Source organism: Hemicordylus capensis, chromosome 5 (assembly GCF_027244095.1).
Source record: "Hemicordylus capensis ecotype Gifberg chromosome 5, rHemCap1.1.pri, whole genome shotgun sequence".
Lineage (NCBI taxonomy): Eukaryota > Metazoa > Chordata > Lepidosauria > Squamata > Cordylidae > Hemicordylus > Hemicordylus capensis.
The window spans coordinates 19,023,270-19,033,662 of record NC_069661.1 but is presented as its reverse complement, the minus strand read 5'-3'; the positions used below and the strand labels follow the sequence as shown (position 1 = coordinate 19,033,662).

The 10,393-nt window shown below is 44.8% G+C and overlaps 1 protein-coding gene across 1 annotated transcript in view; it reads right to left on the bottom strand.

Moving 5' to 3' along the window:
- Window positions 1-991: 991 nt before the first annotated feature.
- Window positions 992-10,393, bottom strand: part of LOC128327920 (glycerol-3-phosphate acyltransferase 3-like) — a 39,865-nt gene continuing 30,463 nt past the window's right edge. The window contains exons 8-12 of the mRNA XM_053257290.1: window positions 10,099-10,154; window positions 8,593-8,678; window positions 4,912-5,040; window positions 4,589-4,668; window positions 992-2,071 (exon numbers count right to left, since the gene is read on the bottom strand). Coding sequence (XP_053113265.1) covers window positions 1,951-2,071; window positions 4,589-4,668; window positions 4,912-5,040; window positions 8,593-8,678; window positions 10,099-10,154 — 472 coding nt within the window. The 3' untranslated portion in view covers window positions 992-1,950. The remainder of the gene's footprint in view (window positions 2,072-4,588; window positions 4,669-4,911; window positions 5,041-8,592; window positions 8,679-10,098; window positions 10,155-10,393) is intronic.

Here is a 10,393-nt window from a genome sequence, read left to right as displayed (position 1 = left end):
CAGTTCTCCAAGATCTCAAGTCGAGTCTTTTCCAGAATCGGCATCCCAATAGCCTTATTCACTGGAGATGCTAGACTTGAACTCCAAACGTTCTTCATACCAAATATAGGTACTGGAACACAGGAAGCTGCCTTATGCAGAGCCCCTGGTGGCGCAGTGGTAAAACTGCCGCCCTGTAACCAAAAGGTTACAAGTTCGATCCTGACCAGGGGCTCAAGGTTGACTCAGCCTTCCATCCTTCCGAGGTCGGTAAAATGAGTACCCAGAATGTTGGGGGGGGCAATATGCTAAATCATTGTAAACCACTTAGAGAGCTTCCAGCTATAGAGCGGTATATAAATGTAAGTGCTATTGCTATTGATATTATGCCAAGGCAGACCATTGGTCCATTTTGCTCAGTAGCATCTACACTAGCTAGCAGCAGTTTCTTCAAAGTTTCAGACAGGAGTCTTTCCCAGCTCTACCTGGAGATGCCAGGGATTGAACCTGGGACCTTCTGCATGCAGAGCAGATGCTCTGCCACTGTGCTATTGCCCCATTACCCTGCCATTACAATTGTTGCACACACCAGGTCCTGCTTTCATGCCAGGATTGGGGCAACTGCTTTGCATTAGGATGAAGAAAGAGAAGAGGAAAGCAGAGAGGGAAGGTTTAAGAGTCGTAGAAGCATGGAAAATGATCTCAACTTCCCAAAAATCTCCTTCTGTTCAATGAAGGCTAGTTTCTAGCCCTTCTGTTTTAATAAGCAGGCAACGCCTGGTGAAAACCCTCAGAAAACAAAGGAAAATGAGATCTTCACTGGTACATAATATAGCTTTAGTGCTCTGTACAATTCCGTACTTCTCCCCATGACTAGCAGAAGCACAGTACGAATTGGGCAAACTTGCATATTTTGGTTACCTTGGCAGAGGTTTGGGTTTCTTTCCCTTTTTTTAAGCACAGAGCACACATAGTTCTGGGAAGAATTTTTTTTAAAGAAAGCAACCATGCATTAGAAATATAGAATTTATTTTAATTTACAATAAGGCTACATGACATTTCTCATATGGTGACAGATATGTTTTATATATATATATAGGCTGCTGCCAACATATCCATGAGAGAAATGCATTTTACTAAACATTGGTTTCCTTCCCATCTTCTTTCCCCCCTTCCCATTTTTAGTGTTATTTTTAATCCAAATCCAATCTGCAAATAATCCGTTTACCCTTTTCCCCTTGTGCTGGAGGTGAAGTGAGAAGAAACACACAGTGTAGGGGAACGTGGTTCCAAACAGCTTTTTCAAAAGGCAGCTTTTTCAGAGTGATGGTGTTGGTTTCTGTGAGATGAAAACTCAAGAAGAGTATAGAGGCCATTATAAATTCCTGTTGTAACTGCCAAGGATATTTCACCAACCAGCCCTCTGTCCAGCCAGATATTGCTTTGGGCATTTTACTCCCTTCCAATACTAGTCATTTCCAAATTAAAAAAACTCACACACACAACCACCCCAAACCCACAAGACACACTCAACAACACACCCTTGGAAATGTAAGACCTTCTATTCAAACAAATGGACACACAGCAGGCTATCAGAGAGCAACCACAGAGGAGGGTTTGCTCAAACATTCCACGGCCACTTGAACGACAGCACCATTATTTGCACAAACAACAAAATCAAGTCAAGCCATTATGTACATTCCCTCTCGGCAAAGATTCAAGAGCCGCAGTCACAGCTTTTAAGCACTGGGATTTGGTTCCTCTTGCGAGCTTCGATCCATTTCTCTTTTCCAGTCACCAAGAGCTGGAATTCACTGGTGGATGGCAGCGCATCTACAAGCCGCAGCTTAAGAAAACAAAGTAATGTCCTTCACTGCCCACATTTAGTGCTTTAATGTTTTTCTAACGGAGAAAAAGGAAACCCACGCTTTTCTATAGTGACGAGGCATAAGAAATATCAGCTGGAAGAGATCAGTTCAACTCCGTTGATGCATTTGATGATTCTCCGTTCCCTATGATCATCTTGCTGTAGTTTTTCTGCTCCTCCTCCTTGAAAGTATCCTTCACTTTGGCTCGTTTCAAACCCCCATCCCTTTAAAAAAAAAAAAAAAGAGGGGGGAGTATTGATATAGAAACAGCACTCTTAGCCACCTAGTAATCACAAGAGTCAGACAGACACTAGGCTTGTTCACACGACCACCAGCCTGGGTAAGAGAGCTGGGTATGCTCTGGATTTTCGGCCGTGTGTTTGCAAACATTAAGGTAGGAGGCAGGAAGAATGATCATATAATAGGCAGCTTTTCCTCCTGCCTTGGTAAAAAGCTGGGGATTGAATCTGGGCAGGACATGCCGGTCTTTACCCAGCTGCTGCCTCGCACATAATCATCCTCCCTGCCTTAATGTTTGCAAGCACATGGCTGGAAATTGGGAGCATGCCTGGTTCAGCCTACCCAGGCCGGGTGGTTCTCCTACTCTGCTGCTGGTTGTCTGAACAAGGCCTACTGTCCACTACTTTTTTTTTTTTAAAAGCCTCAGCCCGATTAAGAGTATCAAAAAGAGCCCTTGAAAAAAGATTAATCATGCAAAATGCAATTGGTATAAAACATTCTTTGAGGTGTCTCTTTGTCATTTGTTGAACTAGTGTCAGACCTAACAGATTACCCATCCACCAGAACAGCAGAGCCAGTATTATCCTCTGGGCTGCCTGGAACAAATTCCACCAAGGCCATCCCTTTCCTGGAGCCTAGCAGAGTCTCCTACTATTGCATAAGAGTGATGGCATCACCAAGCAGGCGTTCCCTACCTTGGGTCCGCAAGGTGCTTTTACAATCAATCACACAGCAGCCCTATGCCCCATTTTACAAATAGAAAACAGAGGCTTACTTAAATGCAAGTCCAAAAGACAATGTCCACCAATAGGGATGCCCTGAATGCTCATTTAGCCCATTTAGTTTTTCAAGGCAGAAGGGAAAGATTTGTGGTAGTGATGGGGGGGGGATAATTTCCACAAAAAACCCTTGTTCACAATCACCCCATTTGCTCTGCTCCCCAATTGGTTGTCTTTTTATGGGGGTGGGGCAGGTGCAGATCTCCTTCCAGGGAAGATAAACAAAGCAATATTGGAGCATGTTATATATAAGATGTGATGACACTATGAATATAATGTCATTAATATTATTATTATTATTATTATTATTAATAATAATAATAATAATAATAATAATAATAATAATAATAATTCCTATGTCCCTATGACTACAAGATTACACAGAAGTGCCAATCCAAACATAGGAAGCTGCTGAGTCAGACGTTTTGGCCCATCAAGCTCAGTAATGTCTACACTGACTGGCAGCAGCTCTCCAAGGTCTCAGGCAGGAGTCTCTCTCAGCTCTACCTGGAGATGCTACCAAGGACCAAACCTGGGATCTTATCTGCATGCAGAGCAGACGCTCTAGTTCCTATCCTCACTCTGGGTAAATATTTTCTGTGTCTTCCACAAGGCTCAACCCTAACATAACACACCAGTGATTGCTATCATTCACAGCTGCTATCATGGTCCACACATTCAGAAGGAAGTGTGGAGAATCTGGTCCACAAACTGACAGCAAGGATTTTATTTTTTTTCAGATTGAATGGTCAACATGCACAGTCTATGAGGGAGAAGGTACTAGGGGTGTGCACGGAACTGGCTGGCCCGGTTTGGTTCGAGTCCGGACCAGACTCGACCCTGACTGGACCAGTTCAGTCCGGCCCCACTTCGAACCCCTCAGTTTGGTCCAGGGGTGGGATTCACAGAGGTCATTTGCACATGCGCGGTGGCAGGGGAAATGGCCACCACGCCAACTTATGGAGGCCCAAATGGGCCAGAAAATGCAGTAAAACGGGCCGCGGCAGTGATTATCAAGGCCGGCAGCGGGAGGGGGAACCTTTGCAGACCCCCCTACCATGGCCTAGAGGAAGCCCCCTGAAGGGGCTAGAGGTAAAAATAAATAATTTATTTTTTTAAAAAAAATTAAAAATCACGAACCCCCGGGGTCAGTCCAAGGTCGGACCAAAATAGGGGAGTTCGTCCTCAAACAGGTTCGGGGTCGAACCTGTTTGCACATCCCTAGAAGGTACACAAGTGGACACTGTCAAACGGGGTGGCATGCACATTGACTGGTGAATGTATGTCATCTCTATATTTAGGGACTATACTCTGCATATCGACCAGGAAGCATACAAAGCATTCTGGGTCATTCACATTCTCCAGCACAGGAAGAGAGGGACTCACTTATTCACAGTATCTTATGACCAGACATTTGCTGCATGAATGGGGCCTGCATGCTTATATTTTTTTTAAAAAGCAGCTGTGCATAAGGCCAATCCAGATCAGAATCTTTGGGGGTGGGGGAGGATATCCAATTAACATAGATTTAGTTTGGCTTTTAATCCCTTTATTTAGAGATGAAAGGGAGGACAAAGGAAGGTTCCACCCTGGATTTCAAATCAATATTAATGAAAAGATTCTCTTTCTAGATCATTGCCATGAACTATGGAAAGGGAAGGGAGGAAGGGTCCGGTTAGCAGAAGTTATCTTCCACTGAGGACAGAAACTGGCTTTTCTCACCATGGCAGTTCAGTAAGCCCTCCTTGGCGGGCAATAGCCGACTTCACTCTGTTGGCGAAGTGAACAGCGCCTTCTCCTTCCTGCAAGGCAAACAACAATGAGAAACCCATTATCTTCTCACATGAATGCAATAAGGAAGTCAACTGTGGACCCTTTAAGAACAAGAGTTGAAGCAGAAGAGGGTTTCCACTTGGTTCCCCTCCAAAAAAAAAAATTCATAGTACCATCCCACCCCCCACAAAAGCTGCAACAAAAGCACAAGCCGTTTGCATCTACACTGCAACATCCGAACCACCCCCTTCGACAACATGAAAGGAAGGTACCTCTCTCATCACTGGTGGCAGGTACCAGACATGGCATACGATGGCCCAACTGGTCATTATCCGCAGGAGGTAGCTCACTATTCCATACTTGCTGCTGTTCCAGAAGGCGTCGCCAAACTGGGGGTCATACTGCAAAACAAGGGAACCGTTTTGAAAGCTGTCTCAACTTATGCCCAGAGGCCACGTGCACAAAGATGCTACAATGAGAGCAGTCGATTCCCCCAAGTGAGCAAAACAAGTTAATCAAAGGCTTCTGTAGCACTTGCCCGCAGGAGAGAGAATGCACAAGATTTACTTTGCTGGCTTTTCCTCTTTCTAGTCCGCCTTCGCCTAGGGCAGGAAGTCCTCTCTGTATCAGATCAGGTGGCTCTGGAATGATCAGTCCTGGGATCACTCTCTCCCAGCCCGATTGGATCAGGGACCTTTTGCATGCAAAGCAGATGTTCTTCCACTGAGCCACAGCTCCACCCAAGAGGGAATGCCTCTTCTGTCACCACAGTATTTGTGTTTATTAAAAATAAAGAACCATTTAAAAAGCTGCTTCTCAATCAAGCCAGGGCACTTTTTAAAAACAAGTTTAACTGCACAGTAAGTGAGCTGGTGCTTGTGGTATCAAGCATGACTTGTCCCCTTAGCTAAGTAGGGTCCGCCTTGGTTGCATTTGAATGGGAGACCACATGTGAGCACTGTAAGATATTCCCCTTAGGGGATGGAGCAGCTCTGGGAAGAGCATCTACAGGTTCCAAGTTCCCTCCCTGGCATCTCCAAGATAGGGCTGAGAGGCATTCCTGCCTGCAGCCTTGGAGAAGCTGCTGCCAGTCTGTGAAAATAATACTGAGCTAGATAGACCAATGGTCTGACTCAGTATATGGCAGCTTCCTATGTTCCTTTCTATGTTCCTATGTAAGTGGCCAGAGTCCAATTTCTATAGAATCAACTGAGGCTGCAATCCTGTGCAAACTTACCTGGGAGTATACTCAACTGAATACAATAGGGCTTACTTCTGAGTAAACATACACAGGATTACATTAAGTGTTGCAGAAAAAAGCAGTATATTCATCTAGATTATTTTTGTAAAATCATTTAGGCCACTGGTTACTACATCATCATCATCATCATCTTGGGGCAATGAAGTCCACAAGTTACTTTATTGATTGATTTGTCATATTCTATACCACCTGACATGCATCCCTAGGTGGTGTACATGTTTTTAAAAAAAAATTATTTATTTAACATATTTTTATACCGCCCAAAACTTACGTCTCTGGGCGGTTTACAACAAATATAAAAACAGGATGAAATGATTAACACAATTATGAAATAAAACCAATTAAAATTAATTAAAAGCCTGAGAAAACAGGTGTGTCTTAAGGGTCTTCCTAAAAAAACAACAACCAGAGATGGAGAAACTCTGGTTTTAATAGGGAGTGCATTCCAGAGCTCCAGGGCAGCCACAGAAAAGGTATGGTCCCAAGTAGTAACCAAATGAGCCAGTGGTAGCTGTAACCGGACCTCCCCTGATCTTAATAGGTGGGAGAGTTCATGACAAAGAGGCACTCTCAAAGTTAATCTGGTATTGTGCAAAGGAAAGGGAAAGGAAAGGTTGTGCCATTGAGTCAAGTGTTGACTCCTGGTGACCACAGAGCCATGTGGTTTTCTTGGTAGAATACATGAGGGGTTTATCATTGCCTCCTCCCACGCAGTCTGAGATGATGCCTTTCAGCACCTTCCTATATTGCTGCTACCCGATATAGGAGTTTCCCATATTCTGGGGAACCCACCAGCGGGGATTCGAACCAACAGCCTCCTGCTTTCTAGGCAGGTTACTTCTCTGCTGCACCATTAGGTGGCCAAACAGCCCTCTTATTCAACTGAAACTTGCTACCTACCCGTTTCAGCTGCCAACCTTGGGTGTGAGAAAAGCAGCAAACTTATTTTTGGAACGACTTTAAAAAATAATAATTAAGGGCATACCCCAGGGGTTCTCAAACTTGGGTGCCCTGATGTTGAACCACAACTCCCATCATGCCCAGTCACAATGGCCTTTACCACTGTGGCTGGGAATGATGGGAGTTGTAGTCAACATCATCAGGGCACCCAAGTTTGAGAGCCCCAGGCAGACTGATCAGACTATCGCTCTCCAAGCTGAAGAATATATCCTTGTGTCCCTTGACCTCCATCAGCCAAAAGGCAGTTTCGTTTTAGGCAGTGCCTGGGGACCTAGCCTCAGAGGTGAGGGGAAGAACAAATTACCAGAGTTAGAGCCACAGGCTCTGAGCACACCACTCCATGGAAAATGCAATGTCTCTTACAGGTATAGGGAGAGGAGTATGGCAGAGGCAGGCTGCTGGTTTTCTCCCTTTCCTACCTTTCCCCCCTGTCTGGAAACTTTTGTAAGGGAGTTAGCTCAGTCAACTAGGAAGAGAGCTGGTCTTGTGGTAGCAAGCATGAATCGTCCCCTGTGCTAAGCAGGGTCTGGTCTGGTTTGCATCTGAATGGGAGATCACATGCAATTGCTGTAAGATCATCCCCTTAGGGGATGAGGCCACTCTGGGAAGAGCATCTGCCTGCTTGCACACAGGAGGTCCCAGGTTCCCTTCCTGACATCTCCAAAATTGGGCTGAGAGAGACTCCTGCCTGCAACCTTGAAGAAGCTCCTGCCAGTCTGGGCAGACAATACTGAGCTAGATGGACCAGTGGTCTGACTCAGTAGAAGGCAGCTTCCTATGTTCCTGGCTCCCTGTGGATCCTTAGCCAGTTCCAGCAATCTTATATCTGTCTGGAGAAGTCAGCATTAGAAACCATGACTTTACACAGTCCCTCGAGTAGTGGCTTCTGGGCCATGGAGCATCATTTCCACCGCCAGGCTGAGTGTCATGTCTGTGTAACTTTTATAGAGCAACCCCAACACATTATCCTGTTCCTGTTCCACAGCAGGCATGGGCCAGGGTACCCTGCCTACCCTCTACCCTGCTATGCCACTGTGGAGGGCTTGCAACAAAAAGGTATGCTATCAGGTGTGTATGTACTTGGTTTTCATTGGGTGGCACACCTAGAACAAGGGTAAGCAACCTTGGCTCTCCAGATATTGTTGAAACCCCATCATAAATTGTGGCTAGGGATGATGGGAGCTGTAGTTCAGCAACAGTCGGATGGCTATAGGCTACCTCCAGCAAGACCTCTGAACACCATTTGCAGGGGAGCAACAGCAGGAGAGAAGGCATGCCCTCACCTCTTGCCTGTGGGCTCCCCAGAGGCATCTGGTGGGCCACTGTGGGAAACAGGATGCGGGCCTAGATGGGCCTGATCTTCCATTCCTAACAGCTGAAGAGCCACGTTTGCCCAGCCCTGTTCTAAAAACTAGGCACATTCGAAAAGGACGGCAAGGCCACTGGCGCAGTTGAAGACCAATTGCCACTGGCTCCTCCCCTCCCAAAGCTATCTCCCTCAGCAGTCCCTGCTCTCAGCCGTGATCCAAATTCATTATGCAACAGTACAAGAGAGAGAGAGTTGCTACATAGATTTTTCTTATTTTCATCTCCCTCCCCCCCCCCATTCCTTTTTAAAATGAATCCTTTTTAAGAACATCCCTTTGGCGGTAAGCCATTCCTTTAATGTGTAAGCGGCTTTGAGTGATGAAGCAACATGGTAAAGAAAAAACATGTTCGGACTGTATCTTACCTTGATAGCCACAGGATGGATAGTCCCGCCTATTTCAAAGCTTCCCTTTTTAAACATCATGACTGAGGTGTTGTTGATGCAAGTGCCTGGTGTGTGTGTGAGAGAGAGAGATAGGGAGAAACATTCAAAATAACGCCCAGTCAACTGACTGCTATAAGAGAAGTCCAGGCTCTTCTCCTAATTCCGTAGTGTGAGCCGTATGCACAGAGAATGCGACCATCTCATTTACCCACTTTGGGTAGTAGGTGTGGTGCAGTAGTTAGAGTGCCCAATGAAAATTGGGGAATGCAGGGTTCAGAACCCACTCAGCTATGGAATTCCCTGGGTAAGCTTGAAGAGAGTTGCTCTTCTGACCTAACCCACCTAACATGGTTGTTGGGAGGATCAAATCCCTCCTAACTTGGCAAAGTGTCACCTTTTAATGTGGTGATTCTCTTTATTTAGCAGGGGAAGAGTAACTTGCCCTCTCCACCCCCAGCACAGTATCCCTCAAGTGACTGTTGCTGGTGTCTGTCTTATGTTTGTGAGCCCTTTGGGGACAAGGAACCATCTTATTTATTTATTATTTCTCTGTGTAAACTGCCCTGAGCCATTTTTGGAAGGGTGGTATAGAAATCAAATCAAATCAAATCAAATCATTGTTTTTAAATAAAATAAAATAAAATAAAAAGCAGCAGAAGTAACTTTACTGAGAACAGCCTATATTTTGCAATGATATCTATAACAACAACAATAACAATATTGATAATAAAAGTCAGCCATCCCAGGTCCTTGGGAAGGACTCAATGTCTGGATAAAACAAACCAGTCAATAACACCTGTATTACTGTGTAAATAAGAAATAATAATAAATAGAGAAAGACCATATATGCCGCTCTGAGCTACTGAAAAGGATTAAAATGTACCAGGTTTAAGCCAGATTGAAACTCTGAGCAATTGGGGCTCCCAGGGGCGTGGAATTCCTAAGCCCATATATCTGTATATGCACTGCACACCCTTTCGGATACTGCAGCTAAGACATGAAGGTTGGAAGCTGGGCCAACATGCACACATGTGCTTCCCTCTCCATGCATTTCGTCTGTGCACGGACAAACAAATGGACTGGTATGAGGTGGGAACATAATGACAGAATGGGCTGCACCACTTCAGATTGCTGGGGGTGGTGGAGGGAAAGCCACTTTTTTTAAACACTTCCAGAAATGAATCTCTCTGCATTTTTTTTTAAACAGCACATCATGGAGAAAGATTCTAGGTCAATACTTTGCCAGCTGTGCAGGTTTTCTATTCCTGAAGAGGTTTTTGCACCTCCTTTATAAGGCAAGGCTACAACACCTGGGGCTTTTTAGTTTAGATAAAAACGACTGAGGGGCAACATGATAGAAGTCAGAATAATGGCGTACAGGGGGATCTTTCTCAGTAAAGACAATTCTTTTCCCCACCCCTCTCTTTTGGGGGGGGGGCGTGTTTACAAGAAAAAAATTGTAAAAAATAAAGAATCCTCTATTACCTTCTGGAAAAATTAAGATGGGCAGCTTGTTCTTATCCGCAACATGTTCCCTCAGTCTAAACAGAAAGGAAGAAGCATTTCAGCTACTGCCTGAGCACCAAAGTGCCTCTCTCAGAACTAGGCCATCTCAGCTTATGTACATATTGAAGTATATAGGTTACATAACTAAAATAATGAAGCCAGAACGAGGGTTCTCAATGAACAAGGTATGTCTTTTTTTTAAAAAAGCAAGGAGAGTTCCAGGTTCTTCAAAAGGACAAGTCTCCACTATACCGAGAAGGACAACATTTCAGAG